The sequence below is a fragment of the Trichomycterus rosablanca genome, chromosome 21, assembly GCF_030014385.1.
Source record: "Trichomycterus rosablanca isolate fTriRos1 chromosome 21, fTriRos1.hap1, whole genome shotgun sequence".
In the NCBI taxonomy this organism is placed as follows: Eukaryota; Metazoa; Chordata; class Actinopteri; order Siluriformes; family Trichomycteridae; genus Trichomycterus; species Trichomycterus rosablanca.
In genome coordinates, this window is record NC_086008.1 from 21,109,263 (window position 1) to 21,132,700 (window position 23,438).

At 49.0% G+C, this 23,438-nt stretch overlaps 1 protein-coding gene across 7 annotated transcripts in view; it reads right to left on the minus strand.

The window, feature by feature from the left end:
* Positions 1–23,438, minus strand: part of arvcfb (ARVCF delta catenin family member b) — a 112,222-nt gene that overhangs the window by 28,753 nt on the left and 60,031 nt on the right. For 6 of the 7 annotated variants that reach the window (XM_063018181.1, XM_063018176.1, XM_063018177.1 and 3 more), the window contains 3 exons: positions 10,702–10,860; positions 7,084–7,676; positions 1,422–1,909 (listed from right to left, as the gene is read on the minus strand). In XM_063018181.1, coding sequence (XP_062874251.1) covers positions 1,422–1,909; positions 7,084–7,676; positions 10,702–10,827 — 1,207 coding nt within the window. In that variant the 5' untranslated portion in view covers positions 10,828–10,860. The remainder of the gene's footprint in view (positions 1–1,421; positions 1,910–7,083; positions 7,677–10,701; positions 10,861–23,438) is intronic. The other variant, XM_063018180.1, reaches the window with a different exon arrangement.

A 23,438-nucleotide genomic window follows, 5' to 3' on the forward strand; every position in this document is an offset into this window, starting at 1 on the left:
CCAGAAATCAGATCCAGTCGGGGGTTTGGTTTCGGTTGTGGAATGTAAGAGGAAGCTGAAGCAGCTGTGTGATGAATTTTTTTGTTGGGGGGTTTGGTGGGGAGGGGGGGGGGGTGACGTTTCCTGTTCAGTAAGCTCAGATCAGTTAATTGAATTGGAGCAGAAGTGAAGGTCCTGCTGCTCTAACAGGTCGGAGCTTCTGTGATGGACCAGCTGCTCCACTGCCATCCATCACAGGATAAGTTTTTGACTTGCTTTTTTTTAGACAGTATCTTAAATTAGTCCAGGATACGAAAATAAAGAACACTACAGAACGTTCTACACCATCATCACCATCATCACCATCATCATTATTATTATTATTATTATCATTATTAATCATCTACGTCGCTTGAGAAAGTGAGAGGATAAAAGAACGTCCAGAACTGGTCAGAACTCCAGTCGGTCCCCCGAGCGGAACACCCGCCTCCTGAGGTTTTTCCCGGGAATTGAACCAAAACCTCCAACTATGCCTGGATTTCAGGGTTTCTATTTTTAAGAGCCTGTAATTATTTTAATAGCGAGTCCTGGTTCCTCAGGCCGGTTCCACCTTACGAAGGACTCGTGTTTTCGTAGAGTCCTGCTGAGCTGAAACCACAGGGGCGTCCGGGGCCCCGGAGAGGTGGAGCCCTCACGCTCGGGGCTATTTTTAGATCTAACCGGGAGGAACGCTGAGCCGTGGAAGTCCAGACCAAACGGTTCCTCGTGGTTCCTGATGGCTCGGAGGTCGATGGAGGAACCTTCTCATAGCTTATAAAGTAAATCTGGACATGAACTGGACTAAAGTATTGGGACGCCCCTTCTAATTTGTATTTAATTCATGTGTTTTAGCCACAGCAGTTACTAACAGGTGTAAAGGGAATGATATGCTTCCAAATGTGCAGCAACACTTTAGGGAAGGTCCTTTCCTGTTCCAGCATAAAACTCCAGCTCTGACCTCCACTCAACAGCTCTGGAACGAACCGGAACATCAACTGATCGATCAGCGTCCAGCCATATAATACAAATGCGGTCATCTTTCGACGGAATGGGCACAAATTCCCATACACAGACACACTCCCAAGACATCCTCAGAAGAGCATCCACAAAGGTCAGAGGTCACTCTGTTTCAATACCGTTTGTTTTAAAATAGGACGTCCGACAAGCTTATGGTCAAGTGTCCAAATACTTTTGGCTATAGCAATCATCCTACATCCCTGAGAAGAGGGCGTGTCTAAATTCTTAGATTCCTTAAAATGCTCCTACTGAGGCGCCTGAAGATCAATCCCAGCATTCAGTGCGGCACGACTTTTCTCGCCAAAAAAACGACAAACGTGGCGGACGAGTATAATGTGCAGCAACCAACGGAGTTCTTTATAATGTAAATAAGTTCTCGTTCTTACCTGTGACGAGCTCGCGGACTTCGGCGTCGCCGCTCTTCCTGAGCAGCCGTACGAGCGCCGGGATGCCGTCGCAGCTCCTGATGGCCGCCTTGTTCTCGTTGTCCTTGCCGAAGGAGAGGTTCCGCAGGGCGCCGCAGGTCTTGCGCTGCACCTCGCCCTTGGGGTGCTCCAGCAGGACCACCAGCGCCGGGACGCCCTTCAGCTGCCGCACCGCCTTCTTCACCGAGTCGTTCTCGTAGCACAGGTGCTGGAGGTAGGCGGCGGCGTTGGCCTTGACCGGGTCGAGCGGGTGCGCCAGCATGGCGATGACCTCGGGCAGGTCCGGGTCGCGCCAGCAGCGGGGGTCCTGGCGGGCGCCGAAGTCCAGGCCGCCGTCCAGGCTGGCCGTGCTGCCGCGCTCGGGCTGCGCCAGGGGGGCGGGGTAGACGCCGGGCGGGAAGCGGTGCCGCTCGTCCATCAGCTCCGCCTCCATGGGCTCGTTGTAGCCTCTGTTCAGAGGGAAGAGAGACGTCAAGCTGTTAATCTGACACGCGCATATCGTTGGCGTGCATCAGCCAATCAGAGGACGTACACGGCACATAGATGGGCACAAATTCCTGCAGGCACAATCCAAAATACCACGGGAAGACTGGAAATGACTGGAAGCTGTTAGAGGTGCAAAAAGGTGCCAAATGTACAGTAATGTCAGTAAGTACAGTAAGACTTACACTTGTCTGTACAGGTGCCAGGTGCCTCCACCAGCCAGCAGAGGGCGCAATTTGACCCTCTATCCTCGGGCACTGCCAAATGTGCCTGTGTGGATGCTCGGCTAGGTCGATAGCACAGTTGATATCTCAGCGGTGGTCAGCTAGCACATTAGAGCCCGCATACGATAAGATTCCTTAATGTCAGACCTGCGATTACACCCTCTCATCAATTTAGTCATTTCCAATTCCCTCCAGCGCTCAAACCAAAAATATCCCCCCGACAGCTTGGCGTGATCTGTAAACGCCCGCCTGCGCTAACAGGGTACGTGATCCTGACTGATTACACATGATGCTGGTGATCATCGGCGTGTCTGGTCCGACCGCCTGTACTCTTCACGTGCTGCGAACGCACCCGCGGCTCCAATTTAAATGCAAATCTTGACATTCGCGTCTCTCGGACCGGCTGCCTTCGGCTCTGGCGCCGACCGGCTCTGAAGAATTTCAATTTTCCCGTGCGCTCGTGAGCTTCGCCCCGGACCGGATGACGGTGTTTGAAGAGCTCCGAACGATGACATCAAAGACATGGATGAGATCCGGGATCTTTTCCTCGTCCGTCCCGGTACCCACAGTCCTCCCGCTGACGGGCGACGCCCTTCGGAGCCGTTCCTCCTCGTATTTGTAAACATCTTTTATGAACCTTGAGCGCGGCCGCCGGTGTGGGATTCATAAATTGGGACGCGGCCTCGTAAAGGCGCTCAAGTAAACGAGGCTGTGATACACGAGGTCCTATTGATTGGCGCGGGCAGGGTCCGAGACGGGGGACCTTCAGCGGGCACTTATTCATTTACCTCCCCTTTTATTCACCTGTACCTAAAACACAGATCAGCCAATCAGACGCCTGCATGTTTTTGGTAGGTGGCAGGAAACGTAAGGTTTGAACCCAAAGCCCCAGAACCCATGACGCTGTGCTGCAATAAATAAAGAATAAATAAAGGTAAGAAAGAAAGAAAAATAAAGAAAGAAACAAAAAATAAATAAAAAAGAAAAAAATAAAGAAAGAAAAATAAAGAAAGAAACAAAAAATAAATAAAAAAGAAAAAAAGAAAGAAAGAAAAATAAAGAAAGAAGAAAAAAGAAATAAAAGAAAAAAAGAAAGAAAAAAGAAAGAATAAAAAATAAAGAAAGAATAAAAAAATATAAATAAATAAAGAATAAAAAAGTAAGAAAGAAAAAAAGAAAAAAAAGAAAAAACAAAAATTAAAAAAAAGAAAAAAAAATCAAAAAAAGAAAGAAAGAAATAAAGAATAAAAGAAAGAAAGAAAAATAAAGAAAGAATAAAAGAAGGGAAAAAAGAATAAATAAAAGTAAGAAAGAATAAAATAAAGAAAAAAGAAAGAAGGAAAGAAAAAGACAAAAGAACACAAGAAATAAAAAACACAAAAGAAAAAGATACAATACAAAAAATAGAGAAGAAAAAAAAAGAAAAAAAACAAAGAAAGAAAAAGTGCTGTGCTGTGCTTTCGACAGTAATTTGCAACCAGGAAAGTCCAGAAAAGAACACTACAGAACGTTCTACACCATCATTATTATTATTATTATTATTAATCATCTACATCGCTTGAGATCTTTTCCCCCCTTACTGACTTCTCCTCGTATTTGTAAACGTCTTTTACGAGTCTCGAGCGCGGCCGCCGCTTCGGCTCCCTGAGCGTTCCGTTGCCGGCGTGGGATTCGTAAATTGCGCCGCGGCCTCGTAAAGACGCTCGCGTAAACGAGGCAGTGATACACGAGGCCCTATCGATCGGCGCGGGCAGGGTCCGGGGCGGAGGGGGGGCAGCTAATCCGGGTCTGGAACCTGATCCCGGTCTGTCGGGGTAATTGATAACGTAATTCGAGTGCCAGCACGCACACACGCGGGGTTCCTCATTGCTGCTGAACACTTGTGAGATGAATTGGAAGTTGAACTGCAAGCCAGACCTTTGTCACCCAGCTTTGCTCTGACCTCAGGGATGTTCTTTTGACTTAATTGGCACAAATTCCCACAGACAGACAGAAGCTTGAGGAAAGCTGTTTTATTCACGAAGAGGGATCAGCTCCATGAGCTACAGTTTAAATCAGAATCTCCAACGAGCTCAAGATTTGGTGTCCACATACTTTAGGTCCCACAGTGACCTTTTCTACACATTGACCGTACACAGTTACCGTTACCAGAACATGTCGTCATATAAAAGCACCGACTGTGTGTCCACTGCTAAACTGGTATTGAATAATGATCTGGACTAATGGACTGGACCCCGGTGCCTGGTCATGTTACTTTATTGACCCGCACGCTGATGTAACGTCCGGTGTCTGGATAACCACACGGCAGGAAGCGGATGTCCCTAGGGTGTATCTCCATGGCAACTCCAAGGCGGAAATACAGGTACATTAGGGGTCAGAGAGATGAGACCGGACACACGAGCTAATCAAGAGTACATTAATCACGCTGGCCGAACCACTTTAAAGGTTGGGGGTGGGGGGGTCGCGGGGTTGAGGTCATTCCAAACCTGTCCTGCCTGAATGTCCGGTCGAGCCCAAGATTCTCCATTATATAGTGCAGTAGGTACAGTGGTGTTGGGTTTAAACGCCTCACCTTTTATCTATCATCAAACACACGTCCGGTCATTGTGAGCGAATCCTTCATTTCTTTCCTCAGCAGGAGCTGCTTTGTGTAAAGCTTGCTCGGCTGTGGACAGTGACACGCATACCAGCAGATTCTAATTCAGTCTCATTTACTTCCTGGAGGATTCTTGACCATCCGGACACGTTTCCTCTCGGCACAGCGGGCAATCAGAAGGTTGCCAGGTCGAGCGCCACCCTCGCTAAGATGCCACTGTTGGCCCCTGAGCGAGGCCCTTAACTCTTAATTGCTCAAACTGTAGTCGGTCAGAATTGTAAATAAATATCAATATAAACACAAGGTGAGAGTTTGGGTCTTCTTGCCAACCTTGGAGCAGAGACTTGTGTTCCATGCACAGGTGAGCCGTACCACACTCGCCTCAGACTCCCGGTGCCTTAATTTCAGGCTCCTTAATGAAAGACCTGAACGTTATAGAGGGGGAGTGTAGGGGAGGTGGAACAGGAAGTCCGGGGTTGCTGTGGCTGTCACGACCACACGCTCATCGCTATTAGCATTAAAATGCTAATCAATGCCCCGATGCAAGCTAATGCGCTTTCAATACGAGACATCTGTTCACAAGTGTGTAGCATGCCGTCCTTTATCTACGTGAGCTACAGTCTTAAATACCCACAGTCGTGTCTCTTATTCCCTCCTCCTCTCCCTCGTGTCCTTGACCAGTCACGTCCTGGCGACTATTTTAAAGCGCCACGCCGCACCGAGACGAGCGGATAGCGGCGCTCGGGTCTCCGGGTCGAGCTCTGAATCTTAATCAGGAGGACGAGCGGGACCGGTCTCGTAACGTTCAAGGGCTTCCGTCTGGACGGAGAAGGACGTCGGAGACCAAGACCGTTCTAAACCGGACTGGGATCATCCCGAGGTTAGACTCCTTCCCAATTAGACCCGGTTTACTCTGAGGACGGACTAGGAGTTCGATAAGGACTATAAAAAGAGCACACTCAGGTAGAGATCAGACCAAGACCAGAGATTTCATTAAGATCATACTAGGAAAAGACCAGACCCTGACTGATTAGGACCAAGCTAAACCAGACTAGGATCATCCTGAGGTTAGACTCCTGCTAACTTAGACTTAGTTTGCTCTGAGAACAGAGTAGAGGTTTGATAAGGACTATAACAAGAGCACACTCCGGTAGATCAGCTGTAGATCAGACCAAGACCAGAGGTTTCATTAAGATCATGCTAGGATAAGACCAGACCCTGACTGACTTGGACCAAGCTAAACCAGACTAGGATCATCCTGAGGTTAGACTCCTGCTAACTTAGACCCGGTTTGCTCTGAGGACGGACTAGGAGTTCGATAAGGACTATAACAAGAGCACACTCCGGTAGATCAGACCTAAAAGATCTTGTAGGTGATTCAGTTCATTCAAAGCTTGGAACTAGACTAAGCTGAATTCAGAGACCAGACCCTGACTGACTAAGACCGTTCTAAACCAGACTGGGATCATCCCGAGGTTAGACTCCTGCTAACTTAGACCCAGTTTGCTCTGAGAACAAAGTAGAGGTTTGATAAGGACTATAACAAGAGCACACTCCGGTAGATCAGCTGTAGATCAGACCAAGACCAGAGATTTCATTAAGATCATGCTAAACTTGAAGACTAGGATCATCCCAATGTTAGACTAGGAGTTCGATAAGGACTATAACAAGAGCACACTCAGAGATCAGACCAAGACCAGACATTTCATTAAGATCATACTAGGATAAGACCAGACCCACCTGACTAAGACCATACTAAACTTGAAGACTAGGATCATCCCAAGGTTAGACTCCTGCTAACTTAGACCCGGTTTGCTCTGAGGACGAACTAGGAGTTTGAAAAGGACTATAACAAGAGCACACACAAGTAGATCAGCTGTAGATAAGATCTAGATGATCCTGTAGGTCATTGAGCTTGGAACTACAATAACCTGGAATCAGACTAAGTAACAAAGACCAGACCATGACTGACTAAGACCGTTCTAAACCAAACTAGATCATACTGAGGTTAGACTCCTGCTAACTTAAACCCAGTTTACTCTGAGGACGAAGTAGTGGTTTGATATGGACTATACCAAGAGCACACTCAGGTAGAGATCAGAACAAGATCAGAGGTTTCATTAAGATCATGCTAGGATAAGACCAGACCTTGACTAAGACCATGCTTAACACGAAGACTAGGATCATCCCGAGGTTAGACTCCCGCTAACTTAGACGGACTAGGAGTTCGATAAGGACTATAACAAGAGCACACTCAGGTAGAGATCACATCAAGACCAGAGGTTTCATCAAGATCATACTAGGATAAGACCGGACCCACCTGACCCGCGGTCCGTTCCTCAGTGGCTCCCTCATGGCGCGTCCGGCGCCGGGCAGGGTGCGCCGGCTGGCGGTGGAATAATCCGGCTCCAGCTCGTACGGCTCGTCGTCCTCCGGTCCGAGGCTGCGCCGGTCGTCCTCCAGTCCGTAGGGCTCGGGCTGGAAGCGCTCGGGCTGCGAGCGGTTAAGATCCACGGTGCTGCCGCCCCCCACCGGGACCTGGGGCTGCGCCATGTGCCCGTAGTCGTCCCGGCGGATGGGGAGGGTGTAGCTGTTCTCCACGCGGTATCCGTACGGCCGGTAGGGCCGGTAGTTGAGGCCGCGCGAGAGGCTGCCGTAGTTGTCGCAGACGTCCCCGTAGGCGTCGTGCGGGCCGTAGTAGGGGTCGGCGTAGCTGTTGTGGTTGTACGAGCGGCCGAGCGTGGACGTGGCCTGCGGCGTGACGAAGCGCTCGCCGTTCTTCACGAAGCGCCGGTCGATGGAGTCGGTGTAGCTTCCCAGAGGAGGGGAGGCGTCCGCCAGGGGGAGGCCGTCCAGACCCAGAGGGACCTGCCGCACCGTGCGCGTGGTCACCGTCTTCACCATCTTGGTCACCTGAAATAAAGACACATGTTACTTTTCACCAAAATCAAACCCCTACACGGGTAAAGTCGGTTCCAACTTCTCAAACGGTTCCCTCCGGTTCTCTCCGGTTCTCAAACTGGTTTGAAATGAACGTCAATTCAGGAAAAACAGTCAAAATACGGTAAAGACCTGCGTGACCAGGAATTTAATTATTTATTTCTATTATTTTATGCATTTTCTTTTCTTCTCTCCCAATTTTAGCGTAATCAATTCGTCTCCCGCTGCGGGCGCTGATCTCCGTGCTCCTCCACTTCTGTACAGGCGTCCTTGCACAGCGTAGAAGACCCCGCCCACTTTCAGTCCGGTCTTTTCCCACTCAGCAGACTTTATTGGCCATTTATGCCCGCTAGAGGGCACCCAGCCAACCGGTATATTCGAACTCCTGGGTTTGAATCTCGACTCTGCTACAAGTTCTCTGGGCACCCTTTTGCAGGCACGTTTAGCTTCCAGTCTGCTGGGTGGAAAAGGCCGGACTAAGGGGTGGGCTTATCAACAGTGTGTAGGGAACTTGGTTGCCCAGGGCGCCTGTACAGAAAGTGGAATAGTGCAGAGATCAGGGCGTGGCTCTCTGTACCATAAGCCAACCTCACGTGCAAATCCACTGAAGTACCGGAGAATAAGCAGGGATTGGTGGACTAAAGATTGGCACACATCAGAGTGTGTGTGTGTGTGTGTGTGTGTGTGTGTTAATATACACCCTCCTTGGACACATCGGGGTCCCCAGCAGCAGAATCCAAAACCCTGGTCCCCTATATTCACCCTACAGTTCCAGGTTTGGATCTCCTTCTGTTTGAAGCGTAATAGAAGAACATAAGGTCTTGTTTGGTTCCTCAAGGCGTCATTACAGGTAAGGATGGTTCTAGGGTTTAACCCTCAGGAGGGCGTGGCACTCAGGGATCGTCTGGTTGAACGAATTGTCTATGTATTTGTGAATTAGGAACCATGCTGGCCTGGGGTTAGGGGTCGGACTAGTATTACTTAGCTACAGTGATTCCAGATTCCAGTACTGTGCGCGGTTTGAATTGAATGCGCTGGTGATTAATAATCGCATCAACGTTATGTCTGTTAGTTATAAACTGGGACGAGCTCAGGAACCACTGGGACACAGCAGCACTGAAACCGAAACTGATTCTTGCTAGCAGGTAGCAGCTGGTGCCGGGTGGAGAACGTCAGGTTGGTCGGCGTCAGCTGTGGTCTCGGACGGACCTTAACGCGCCAAGCCATCTGAGAAGTCTCCAGGGCTGGACGTGAATCGATGAGAGACGGTCCTGACCCCGCCGGCTTCAGTCCTTCATTCTATTAAATGTCCACACATGAGGACGGGATGAGGTTTTTTTTGGGGGGGGGGGGGGGGGGGGGTGTTTGGATGGGCCGGTTCTGCCTCGAGATGCTCAGTTCTGATTCTGGAGCCAATTTGCTGCCTGGCGAATTCCACGGCGTCGTTAATTAGCTATTTTCTTCCGGGCTATAAATTCATCGGAGGAATTAATGAGGCTGAGGGAAACGAGCGGTCGGCCGAGAGCGCCTGTGCCAGCCGGAGCGTGTGTGTGTGTGTGTGGGCATCAGCGTGGTGCCCGCTTTCAGAACCACGTCGTTTCAGCTGCTGCTTCGGTTCTTCAGGTTCGTTCGGGTCGATATTCAGCAAATTCGCTCAAAACAATCGATTAATCATCATCAGACTTCAAACGTCCAGCCTGAGCTACAGATTAACCACAAACTGACGGGGTTCAGATGCACTGGTTGACACTAAATGACCAAAAGTATGTGGACACCTGAACATTAGACAATAGATTGACGTCTATGTGATCATATTGGCTAGAACATCTTAGAACACCTTAGCCTAGTGGTTAAGGTACTGGACTAGTAATCAGAAGATTGCTGGTTCAAACCCCACCACTGCCAGGTTACCACTGTTGGGCCCTTGAGCAAGGCCCTTAACCTTCAGTTTCTTAGACACTATACTGTCACAGTACTGTAAATCACTTTGGATAAAAGCCCCTGAACTAGTAATCAAATGGTCGCTGGTTCAAGCCCCAAGAGTACAACAGTGGCCACCACTGCCAGGTTACCACTGTTGGGCCCCTAACCCTCAATTGCTTAGACAATATACTGTCTAATAGAAAGGAAAGGGGTTTAAGCCCCATCGCTGCCAGGCTGTCCCTGTTGGGCCCCTAAGCAAGGCCCTTAACCCTCGATTGCTTAGACTGTATACTGTCACAGTACTGTAAGTCGCTTTGGATGAAAGCATCTGGACAAGTAATCAAAAGGTTGCTGGTTCAAGTTCCACCACTGCCACTGTTAGGCCCCTGAGCAAGGCCCTTATCCCTCTATTGCTGTATACTGTCACAGTCCTGTAAGTCGCTTTAAATAAAAATGCCTGGACAAATAATTAAAAGGTCGCTAGATCAAGCCCCACCACTGCCAGGTTGTCCCTGTTGGGCCCTTGAGCAGGGCCCTTAACCTTCAGTATACTGTCACAGTACTGTAAGTCACTTTGGATGAAAGCATCTTGATTAGTGATCAGAAAGTCGCTGGTTCAAGCCCCACTGCCGCAAGGTTTCCAATGTTGGGCCCCTGAGCAAGGCCCTTAACCTTTAATTGCTTAGGCTGTATACTGTCACAGTAGTGTAAGTTGTTTTGGAGGAAAGCGTCTGGATTAGTAATCAGAAGATTGCTGGTTCAAGCCCCACATTTGCCAGGTTGTCCCTGTTGGGCCCCTGAGCAAGGCCCTTAACCCTCAACATAGTGTCACAGTAGTGTAAGTCACTTTGGATAAAAGCGTCTGGACTAGTAATCAAAGGGTCGCTGGTTCAAGCTCCGCCCCTGCCAGGTTGCCAATGTTGGGCCCCTAAGCAAGGCCCCTAACCCTCAATTGGATTAGTAATTAAAAGGTCGCTAGTTCAAGCCCCTCCACTGCCCCTGTTGGGCCCCTGAGCAAGGCCCCTTATTCTCTATCGCTTAGACTGTATACTGTCACAGTACAGTAAGCGCTCACCTTGGTCTCTGTGCGGCGGGTGGTTCCGTCATCCGAGGTGACCACGGAGACGTGGGAGGTGGGCGTGCCGGGGTCTTCCTCTATGGTAACCGTCTCCTCCATCAGCTCCTGCGGCTCCTGCATCATGGCCAGTGACGTCTGGTTACTGGGACTCTGCTCCTACCATAAGGGGAGAAGATTCAGAAGATCTGTGTGATCGAAACCGAGTTATGATGCACCACACGGCCATCGATTGCCTACGTTAGGCAGCCCGTGGGCACAGAGAAGCCTCGCGGCTGAAGTGCCTCCCACTGACGCTGGAGTGCTGTCTGCGCCCTGGGTGAGATGTTGTGATGAACCCTCCAGAGTCTGAGAGGAGCATCGTAGGTGCTGCTGTTAATATTAATGACTGATTATGGACTCGTCAGATGCGTCTGACCCTCAGGGACCCTCGCTTTCTGCGCCGGACCTTCTGAAAGCTTTGAGGCAAATATTACAATTACTGACAGTAGCCCATGTGTTTTATTATTATACACTGATCAGCCATAAGATTAAAACCACCTCCTTGTTTCTACACATTGTCCATTTTATCAGCTCCACTTACCATATAGAAGCACTTTGTAGTTCTACAATTACTGACTGTAGTCCATCTGTTTCTCTGCATGCTTTGTTAGCCCCCTTTCATCCTGTTCTTCAATGGTCAGAGCAGGTATTATTTAGGTGGTGGATCATTCTCAGCACTGCAGTGCTACCGACATGGTGGTGGTGTGTTAGTGTGTGTTGTGCTGGTATGAGTGGATCAGACACAGCAGCGCTGCTGGAGTTTTTAAACACCTCACTATCAAAAATATCCAGCCAACAGCACCCCGTGGGCAGCGTCCTGTGACCACTGATGAAGGTCTAGAAGATGACCGACTCAAACAGCAGCAATAGATGAGCGATCGTCTCTGACTTTACATCTACAAGGTGGACCGACTAGGTAGGAGTGTCTAATAGAGTGGACAGTGAGTGGACACGGTATTTAAAAACTCCATACCAGCACAACACACACTAACACACCACCACCATGTCAGTGTCACTGCAGTGCTGAGAATCATCCACCACCTAAATAATACCTGCTCTGTGGTGGTCCTGTGGGGGTCCTGACCATTGAAGAACAGGGTGAAAGGGGGCTAACAAAGCATGCAGAGAAACAGATGAACTACAGTCAGTAATTGTAGAACTACAAAGTGCTTCTATATGGTAAGTGGAGCTGATAAAAACAAGACGGTGGTTGTAATGTTATGGCTGACCAGTGTGTGTATATATTTATATATTTTTTTAGAACCAGGATTGAAAAATCCTCCTCCGGCTCCGGCTGGGTTCGGACCGGCCGTCTGTCAGCGTAAGTGAAACGCCGTGTCGGTTTCTCAACTCTCGACTGCTCGAGCGCTCGTTTCACACGGCGGAGGAAAAGCGCTGTCAGTTTAAATAAAAGCATCTGCCAGCGCCGCTCTCTTACAGTGCCGGGCCGTTAGCAGAAATCTGAGAGCTGTTAAAGCTAACGGTCAGTACGTGGTCAGTACCAAGTCTAACACCTCCTGTCTCCTGTTTGCCTTTTTTCATCCTCTTGCTGATCTCCTAAAGCCGTCTAGCCCACATCAATCCTGAACTGTGACCTCTGTAACTTCTATAACAATAACACAATCCTGGTGTCCTCAGACTCAAACCCGGCCTCCCTCTTCAGAATCGGGTGTGCCCGGGGCATTATGGGAAGCCGGCAGACTGAGCAAACGAGACCACTCGTGCACGATTTTCCGCATTCCACGTTTACCGCCTCTGTGTTTTCTCTTTCTTTGAGACCATCCGGGGCCCCAACTTAAACACGGATGAAGGGCCTCACGCGGCAACTGAGCTACCCGGCTGAGACGGTGAAATGCCAGGGGCGCAGGACGGCTTTTAAAAATAATAATATTAATGAAATAAGAAAGGAAGCGAGGACGGTTTCCTAGCAACGGTCCAGACAACCACAGCCTGTCTGTCAGAAACCAGAGAAACCAGAGAGAAACTAAATTCCCCCCCAGTGGAACCCCAGTTACACACTGACGACGCAGAAATATTTGCCCCTTTACGTCCCGGGGTGTTGAAAGTGGAACTCTACCTCACAGTCTGCACTCCAAGTAGGTAAAGGGATTTCAAGTCTGGACACAAGCCAAAGATCATTACTGCGCCTCGCAATGAGAGTCAGAGTAACCTCGGGTCATCGTCGCAAAGAGAGTCAGAGTAACCTCGGGTCATCGTCGCAAAGAGAGTCAGAGTAATCTCGGGTCATCGTCGCAAAGAGAGTCCGAGTAACCTCGGGTCATCGTCGCAAAGACAGTCAGAGTAACCTCGGGTCATCGTCGCAAAGAGAGTCAGAGTAACCTCGGGTCATCGTCGCAAAGAGAGTCAGAGTAATCTCGGGTCATCGTCGCAAAGAGAGTCAGAGTAATCTCGGGTCATTGTCGCAAAGAGAGTCAGAGTAACCTCGGGTCATCGTCGCAAAGACAGTCAGAGTAACCTCGGGTCATCGTCGCAAAGAGAGTCAGAGTAACCTCGGGTCATCGTCGCAAAGAGGGTCAGAGTAACCTCGGGTCATCGTCGCAAAGAGAGTCAGAGTAACCTCGGGTCATCGTAGCAAAGAGAGTCAGAGTAACCTCGGGTCATCGTCGCAAAGAGAGTCAGAGTAACCTCGGGTCATCGTCGCAAAGAGAGTCAGAGTAACCTCGGATCATCGTCGCAAAGAGAGTCAGAGTAACCTCGGGTCATCGTCGCAAAGAGAGTCAGAGTAACCTCGGGTCATCGTAGCAAAGAGAGTCAGAGTAACCTCGGGTCATCGTCGCAAAGAGAGTCAGAGTAACCTCGGGTCATCGTCGCAAAGAGAGTCAGAGTAACCTCGGATCATCGTCGCAAAGACAGTCAGAGTAACCTCGGGTCATCGTCGCAAAGAGAGTCAGAGTAACCTCGGATCATCGTCGCAAAGAGAGTCAGAGTAACCTCGGGTCATCGTCGCAAAGAGAGTCAGAGTAACCTCGGATCATCGTCACAAAGAGAGTCAGAGTAACCCCGGGTCATCGTCGCAAAGAGAGTCAGAGTAACCTCGGGTCATCGTTGCAAAGAGAGTCAGAGTAACCTCAGGTCCTTGCAAAGAGAGTCAGAGTCAAAGAATCCAGTTACTGTATGAAGAAAATGGGCAGACACATATAACAAATCCCATCACGGGGCATGCTGGGAGGAAACGGTCCCGTCCAGCGCTTCTACCTACTCAGGGGTCAGAAGAGTGGATTCAGGGTCAGCCAGGTCTGGATTGGAGGACGCCTACGTGTTAATGGAGCAGAATGGCTGTAAGTGTGTGTGTGTGGGGGGGGGGGCAGACAGGGACAGAGGGGTTCGGAAGTTTCTGGAATGCTCACAGCGTCTGCTATTGTCCTATTGTTCCAGAAGAAAAGAGGAACGGATTAGAAAAACCCCTGATCTCAGCAGCTCGAGCCACAACAGCCCCCCTGCACCGAATCAAAACTATAAAGAATGCACGGAGTGTAGATTTATTTCCTCCCCCGGCCGCATTGTTTACTCTCCCGTTACGCCATGATCGATGCGACCCGAGAACCGTAGATACCATAAATAACAGAAATGACCGTACATGACCGCAGGCTTTCTGCTCTGAACCGAACCACGTGAGATGAACTGTGATTTTTTTAAACATCTGGAATCGATCGGTGGGATGTAAATCCAAGTCCCTCGCATGCCAGGCGTATTCCCCGAGCTGTGAGGCTCTGAGCAGGGCTCCAGCGGAATCTGTGGAATTCGCACGGCCGGGTCGGAGTGTGGAAAACGGTAGCAGACTGGTTTTGGGGTGGAGCGATGTCTGAGACACAGTCAAGACCAGAACCCAAGTAACCCAAAACCCAGTCAAGACCAAAGACCCACATAACCCCAGACCCAGTCAAGACCAAGACCCAAGTAACACCAGACCCAGTCAATACCAAGACCCAAGTAACACCAGACCCAGTCGAAACCAGGACCCATGTAATCTGAGACCCAGTCAAGACTAAGACCCAGTCAATACCAAGACCCAGTCAAGACCAAAGACCCAAAGACCAAGACCCACATAACCTGAGACCCAGTCAAGACCAAGACCCACATAACCTGAGACCCAGTCAAGACCAAGACCCACATAACCTGAGACCCAGTCAAGACCAAGACCCAAGTAACACCAGACCCAGTCAAGACCAAGACCCAAGTAACACTAGACCCAGTCAAGGCCAGGACCCAAGTAATCTGAGACCCAGTCAAGACCAAGACCTAAAGAATCTGAGACCCAGTCAAGACCAAGTCAATACCAAGACCAAGTAACGCAAGAGCCAGTCAGGACCAAGACCCATGTAACCTGAGACCAAGACAAAATAAACAATTATTTAATTGATAAGACCAAAACAAGACCAAGACCCAGTCAAGACCAGGATCCATGTAATCTGAGACCCAATTAAGAAAGACCCAAGAATCCAAGACCCAAGAAACCTGAGACCCAGTCAAGACCAAGAACCATATAACCTGAGACCCAGTCAAGACCAAGAACCATATAACCTGAGACCCAGTCAAGACCAGGACCCAAGTAACCTGAGACCAAGACTAGATGAACAATTGCAATGGCCAATGCCAAGAATGACACAACCAAAAAATAAACGAGACATTTGATGGTGGAGACCAAACTGATGGACGTTGTATTTAACTCAGAAGAACTGAGGACGGACTCGCTTGTAGGTGAAATCTGGTTGTTTTCTGGCTGAATCTTAACGCGTAACTGTTTGATGGTAATGAGGTACGAGTGTATCGGGGTGTGGTGCTGTATTTTAAATCCGGATGTTGCGGCACTGCGCTGGCACACTCTGGGGTACGGTGGTCTTGAGGCTAAAACATGTTTGCTAGTTGATCCTATAAAAAATGCATCAAGCCTTAAAAACACATGAATTTTTCATGGGCGTGGCTCACGGGGGGGGGGGGGGGGGTGTTACATAACAGCGTGTTTGTCTTATAAATTAGAGATGCAGGAACGCTGGATGTTCACGCCGTGGGCCGTGCCAGCGCTGGCGGCAGGGATTCGGCCTGGTGTGTGTGTGTGTGTGTACAGTGTAGATAACGGAACAGTTGCAGATGAAATATGGATTATCTGCTCCGGGGCATTAAGCGGCCTCCCTCGAACGGCTCTTCCCATAAATCCCAGACGAGTGTGAGAGCCGACGTTTCTGGAACATCTTCCTCGCTTCTCTGCAGCAGGAACGTCGGAACGTTTTCACGTCTCGAGGTGGGAAGTGAGTTTAGAGCAGGAGAGGAAACATGGAAGCCTGGACGCCCGGGGTGAAGCGATCTGTCTGGGGTTTGATGTTTGATTACATTTGCATTTACGGTGTTTAGCGGATGATTTTATACAAATCAACAATTCTGACTGAATACTATATGAGAAGTGGCAAACTGGCGAAAGTGGGGATTGAACCAGTGACCTTCTGATTACTGGTCCAGTACCAGAACCACGAAGCTCCCTTCAGAGAGAGTCTCACGTTCTCTTTGAGGTCCTTGCTTAGGAGCCCAACAGTGGCAAACTGGGGAAAGTGGGCACTGAACCAGCAACCTTCTGATTATTAGTCCAGTACAGTGACCACTAAGCTCCCACCAGAAAGAGTCTCACGCCCCTTTTCTAATCAACAATTCTGACTGAATACTATGTGAGCAGTTGAGGGTTGAGGGCCTTGCTCAGGAGCCCGACAGTGACAAACTGGGGAAAGTTGGGACTAAACCAGTGACCTTCTGATTACTAGTCCATTACCGTGACCACTAAGCTCCCACTTTTTAATTGACAATTCTGATTGAACATTATGTGGGTTGGGGATGAGGGCTGGGGGCCTTGCTCAGGAGCCCAACAGTAGCAAACTAGGAAAAGTGGGAATTGAACCAGCGACCTTCTGATTACCAGTCAAGTCACAGAGAAAGTCTCACATCCCCTTTTTAATCAACAATTCTGACTGAATACCATGTGAGCAGTTAAGAGTTAGGGGCCTTGCTCAGGAGCCCAACCAGCGACCATCTGATTACTAGTCCAGTACTGTAACCACTAAGCTCCCACCAGAGAGAGTCTTATGCCCCTTTGAGGGCCTTGCTCAGGAGCCCAACAGTGGCAAACTGGGGAAAGTGGGACTTAAACCAGCGACCTTCTGATTGGTAGTCCAGTACTGTAACCACTAAGCTCCCACAGCCACTAAGTCACAGAGAGAGCCTCACGTCCCCTTCGAGGGCCTTGCTCAGGAGCCCAACAGTGGCAAACTGGCGAAACTGGGGACTGAACCAGCGACCTTCTGATCACAAGTCAAGTCACAGAGAGAGTCTCACGTCCCCTTTTTAGCATTCTGTGTATCAGCCTGGTATCAGGACAGGAAGGACGTGCTGAGGAGCTTCCTGCCCCGAGCGCTTGGAATGCGGCCCCGCCCCGCCCTTCCCTCCTCAAACGCTCAGGAAACGACAAACAAGTACAACGAGCCGAATCGACCGCGAGCTCCTCGTGAGCCGCCGAGGAACGACGGAGGTTAACGAGGCGCCGCGTTTGCGTCTCCGGTCCAGTGTTCGGTGTTACGGCCTCATTTAGCAGCTGATCTCAGGTCATTAGGCCTCTGACTGGACATGACTGGACATTTTACTGGTCATTCTGTCACCACCCACACACCACCCGCCCACAAGGTGCACACTACAGTGAGTCCTGACCTCTGTTCGCAGTCTGAAGTCCTAACCTGGCAGGGAAGTTTTACAATCAGCCTCAAATTTGATCCCACTGATCCCAGACTCATCCTGCAGGTTCTTCCAGACTCATTAAGCCTGATTAAGATACAGGCCAGATGGGACGAGAACGAGGCACAAACCAAACCCCTGACCCATGAAGAGCCCGGTCAGCTCGGGGTTAACAAAGGACCGCGCACGTATCAGGCACCACGGAAGTTCCTGGTTTCACTTGTACAACCGTGAACGTTTATAAACTCATCACGCCGTACGTGGTTCGAGAGCAGGAGGGACGAGGCACGGGCGCGTCTGTTTTTGGTCGGGCGAGTTATGCACAAGTGGTATTCGGGAACATATGGACGTCTGGTGGAGTTCGAATCCCCCACCTGCCGAGGGAGGAGACGGACAGGACGGTGGATGATCCGATGTGCTGACTTGGTCTGATTATTTACGGCTTTGGTCTGGCTTTACTTTAAAGTGCCCACCACCTTTTACCTGTTGGCACCCAAACCAATATGCCAGACCCCCCCCCCCCCCCCCCCCCCCCCCCCAACCCCTATTAAAAACTTGAACTGAGATGAGAACTGAAACATAAGCTGGCCAGATTCATCAAGAGATGAACCTTCTTAAAGAGAGAATCACACACTAATGGATGCTAACGGCTCCTTCTGAGACCTAGATCCTCCAAGCCGAAGAGCAGAGGTCATGGAGGCGCAGTGCTAACCTAAACCTAAAGCTACACCGGTAAGATGAAGCTGGACGATGCTACTCCAACGCTTGCCAACGCTTCGACCAGACTGTAGAAGTCAGAACCACAGCAAAATGGTCAACTCTGTCTCAGCGTTCACAACCTGACCAGTTTTTAAGGTCCATGGAGGACTCCACACTTGAGGCAATCCATGATACATCAAGACGTTTTTCCCACTCGTAGCGTAGCGGAACCTTCACCCCTTCTGAATCCTCCATGTGAAGCTTTGTTGTTGACGTTCCTTCAGGTGTCTGACTCCATATCTGGTGAAATGCAGCGCCGGCATGTACAGGCCTCCCGGGCAAAGAACACGAAAGCCCGAGCGAGCAGAAAAACAAGCGAAAGGAAGCGAGAAACGTCGGGATGTCTGAAGAACGGACCAATCAAATCGCTTTAACCCCACGTTAAGCATAAAAGTACAACCACTGACATGAGAGCAAACTTTTAACTATTCCTCCGTCCACTGACATGGACCATGACGTTGTTTTATCCAGGTCAGGGTTGCAGTGGGCTCTGGCGCTACCCCGAGACGAGGGCAGGAACACTCCGGGTACAGGGCGTATATGGTACATCGTTACACCAGATTTATTCCATTACATTTCCACTATACGTTTGGGAAGGTGCCACTGCTGTTAAGAGTGACACGGGACTTCAGGATCCGGGTTTGATCCTTGCCTCTGTGTGAGTCACCGGGACCTGGATTTAATTCGGATCTCGGTGTACCCGCCGGGACCTTCTGTACCTCGAGAGAGAGGCGCGACTAGAAGATCCTGCGCTCCTCCGCCGTGCATCATTCAGCCTCATTAGCGGGATTAAGATTCAGTCCTGACCGTGATGCCGCCCCGTCCCCGTCCGTCTCGGGACCGTGTACCTGATTAAAAGTGTATGATGACGAGTCTTCTACAGCCGGGGCTCAGAGACGGGATCTGAATCCTTAACCACCGGCGGCGTGAATAAATAAGCACATAATTAACGACTACAGAAAGGAAAACAGCTCGAGAGCAACTTCAAGCTCTCAGAGTACACGGAACTGCCACCCTCAGTATTCAAAATGCACAACAACTAAAATATACAAAAGTATTGGGACGCCCCTATTATATAGAGGAAATTACATGCTCTAGGTTTGCAGCAACAGTTTAGGGAAGGACCTTTCCTGTTCCAGCATGAAGATCAAAACTCCAGTCCTGTGTGTATGAAAATGTGTGAGCTCTGTGCAGGACACTGGAGCTTTTCTTCATGCTGGAACATGCTGGGCCTTCCCTAAACTGTTGCTGCAAAGTCCGAATCATATTTTCATAAAAATGAGCTGTAATAAAGGTATCGGCGCGGGTCGGAGCCCTGAGCTCCAGGCGGGTTTATCCGAGTCGTGGTGAGCTGCTGGTCTCTGGGGCATCAGGCTGAGATAATGAACTGCCAAAGGAAGGTGAACAGGAAGTGCTGATGGTTCCTACAGGGGTCAGAGGTCACAACACGGAGGACACGATCTTCCACAAGCTCTAAAATCAGGGCGACTCGATTCAAGCGGGCGGAACGGCACGGTCACAGTGTCAGAACGAAGGTCTCTGGAGCTCCCTCGCTCTCCTCGCCCCTCTTGAGGCCTCCTTGACCCAGCTGGTGTAATTTCGGGGGGGAACGTGGGGGGAGGGGGGGGTTGGGGTTGGTAGCGCTCTATACAGATCAGTCAGAGGAGCCCCAGTTCTTTTGAAAGGCTGTCTGAAAGGAAAGATGGAAGACGGAGGACGGCGCACTCGGGAAAATTGGTGTGTGTGTGTGTGATGTGAAATGAACCGGCACTTTATCGATCCAGGAGGGTGAAGAATGGACTGAACAGCTGGGAGCACAGCTGGATTGATCTTATGTCAGTATAAAGAAGTTCCAACTGTTTCCGTGTGAGAGGAATTTTTTCATGATGTTACAGGGCGATGCCGCGCCCCTCTTCAGCCCCTCTTCAGCCGGGTGTGAGTACAATCTCCCATGTGCCATGTGACTGTACAAATTAAAAGGCTGTTCACGAGGCAAGATCTTACATCAAGCAGCAATAACTCTTCTCTTTGGAGGGTCTATCAGTATGGTACTGACTATGGCACAGTGAACAGAACAAATGAAAAACGTGAGGGATGTGAGCACAGGAGCGCAGATCTGGACCTCCGTTCAGGCCATCATGAGGATATGCAAAGTGACCAAACTACAGCAAGACAGCCTAGGTCAGGCCACCCTGCAAGTGTAGTTTTGAGAGGTGCAGCGCTGAACCAGAGGTTTTAATGTTGACCTCTCTAGGGTTTTTGGGGTTTAGTCGCTCTGGATAAGAGTGTCTGCCAAATGCCGAAAATGTAAATATAAATGTGATTGTGTATGTGTGTGTGTGTATGTATATGTGTGTATGTGTGAGTGTATATATTTGTGAGTGTGTATGTGTGTGTGTGTATGTATATGTGTGTGTGTGTGTGTATATATATATATATGTGAGTGTGTGTATGTATGTGTGTGTATGTGTGAGTGTATATATTTGTGAGTGTGTATGTGTGTGTGTGTATGTGTGAGTGTATATATTTGTGAGTGTGTATGTGTGTGTGTGTATGTATATGTGTATGTATGTGTGTGTGTATATATGTGTGTGAGTGTGTGTGTATGTATATGTGTGTGTGTGTGTATATACAGTGTATCACAAAAGTGAGTACACCCCTCACATTTCTGCAAATATTTAAGTATATCTTTTCATGGGACAACACTGACAAAATGACACTTTGACACAATGAAAAGTAGTCTGTGTGCAGCTTATATAACAGTGTAAATTTATTCTTCCCTCAAAATAACTCAATATACAGCCATTAATGTCTAAACCACCGGCAACAAAAGTGAGTACACCCCTTAGTGAAAGTTCCTGAAGTGTCAATATTTTGTGTGGCCACCATTATTTCCCAGAACTGCCTTAACTCTCCTGGGCATGGAGTTAACCAGAGCTTCACAGGTTGCCACTGGAATGCTTTTCCACTCCTCCATGACGACATCACGGAGCTGGCGGATATTCGAGACTTTGCGCTCCTCCACCTTCCGCTTGAGGATGCCCCAAAGATGTTCTTTTGGGTTTAGGTCTGGAGACATGCTTGGCCAGTCCATCACCTTTACCCTCAGCCTCTTCAGTAAAGCAGTGGTCGTCTTAGAGGTGTGTTTGGGGTCATTATCATGCTGGAACACTGCCCTGCGACCCAGTTTCCGGAGGGAGGGGATCATGCTCTGCTTCAGTATTTCACAGTACATATTGGAGTTCATGTGTCCCTCAATGAAATGTAACTCCCCAACACCTGCTGCACTCATGCAGCCCCAGACCATGGCATTCCCACCACCATGCTTGACTGTAGGCATGACGCACTTATCTTTGTACTCCTCACCTGATTGCCGCCACACATGCTTGAGACCATCTGAACCAAACAAATTAATCTTGGTCTCATCAGACCATAGGACATGGTTCCAGTAATCCATGTCCTTTGTTGACATGTCTTCAGCAAACTGTTTGCAGGCTTTCTTGTGTAGAGACTTCAGAAGAGGCTTCCTTCTGGGGTGACAGCCATGCAGACCAATTTGATGTAGTGTGCGGCGTATTGCCTGAGCACTGACAGGCTGACCCCCCACCTTTTCAATCTCTGCAGCAATGCTGACAGCACTCCTGCACCTATCTTTCAAAGACAGCAGTTGGATGTGACGCTGAGCACGTGCACTCAGCTTCTTTGGACGACCAACGCGAGGTCTGTTCTGAGTGGACCCTGCTCTTTTAAAACGCTGGATGATCTTGGCCACTGTGCTGCAGCTCGGTTTCAGGGTGTTGGCAATCTTCTTGTAGCCTTGGCCATCTTCATGTAGCGCAACAATTCGTCTTTTAAGATCCTCAGAGAGTTCTTTGCCATGAGGTGCCATGTTGGAACTTTCAGTGACCAGTATGAGAGAGTGTGAGAGCTGTACTACTAAATTGAACACACCTGCTCCCTATGCACACCTGAGACCTAGTAACACTAACAAATCACATGACATTTTGGAGGGAAAATGACAAGCAGTGCTCAATTTGGACATTTAGGGGTGTAGTCTCTTAGGGGTGTACTCACTTTTGTTGCCGGTGGTTTAGACATTAATGGCTGTATATTGAGTTATTTTGAGGGAAGAGTAAATTTACACTGTTATATAAGCTGCACACAGACTACTTTTCATTGTGTCAAAGTGTCATTTTGTCAGTGTTGTCCCATGAAAAGATATACTTAAATATCTGCAGAAATGTGAGGGGTGTACTCACTTTTGTGATACACTGTATATATATATGTGAGTGTGTGTATGTGTGAGTGTATATATTTGTGTGTATGTGTGTGTGTGTATGTATATGTGTATGTATGTGTGTGTGTATATATGTGTGTGTGTGTGTGTATATATATATATATATATATGTGAGTGTGTGTATGTGTGAGTGTATATATCTGTGAGTGTGTATGTGTGTGTGTGTATGTATATGTGTGTATGTGTGAGTGTATATACAGTGTATCACAAAAGTGAGTACACCCCTCACATTTCTGCAGATATTTAAGTATATCTTTTCATGGGACAACACTGACAAAATGACACTTTGACGCAATGAAAAGTAGTCTGTGTGCAGCTTATATAACAGTGTAAATTTATTCTTCCCTCAAAATAACTCAATATACAGCCATTAATGTCTAAACCACCGGCAACAAAAGTGAGTACACCCCTAAGAGACTACACCCCTAAATGTCCAAATTGAGCACTGCTTGTCATTTTCCCTCCAAAATGTTATGTGATTTGTTAGTGTTACTAGGTCTCAGGTGTGCATAGGGAGCAGTTGTGTTCAATTTAGTAGTACAGCTCTCACACTCTCTCATACTGGTCACTGAAAGTTCCAACATGGCACCTCATGGCAAAGAACTTTCTGAGGATCTTAAAAGACGAATTGTTGCGCTACATGAAGATGGCCAAGGCTACAAGAAGATTGCCAACACCCTGAAACTGAGCTGCAGCACAGTGGCCAAGATCATCCAGCGTTTTAAAAGAGCAGGGTCCACTCAGAACAGACCTCGCGTTGGTCGTCCAAAGAAGCTGAGTGCACGTGCTCAGCGTCACATCCAACTGCTGTCTTTGAAAGATAGGCGCAGGAGTGCTGTCAGCATTGCTGCAGAGATTGAAAAGGTGGGGGGTCAGCCTGTCAGTGCTCAGACCATACGCCGCACAC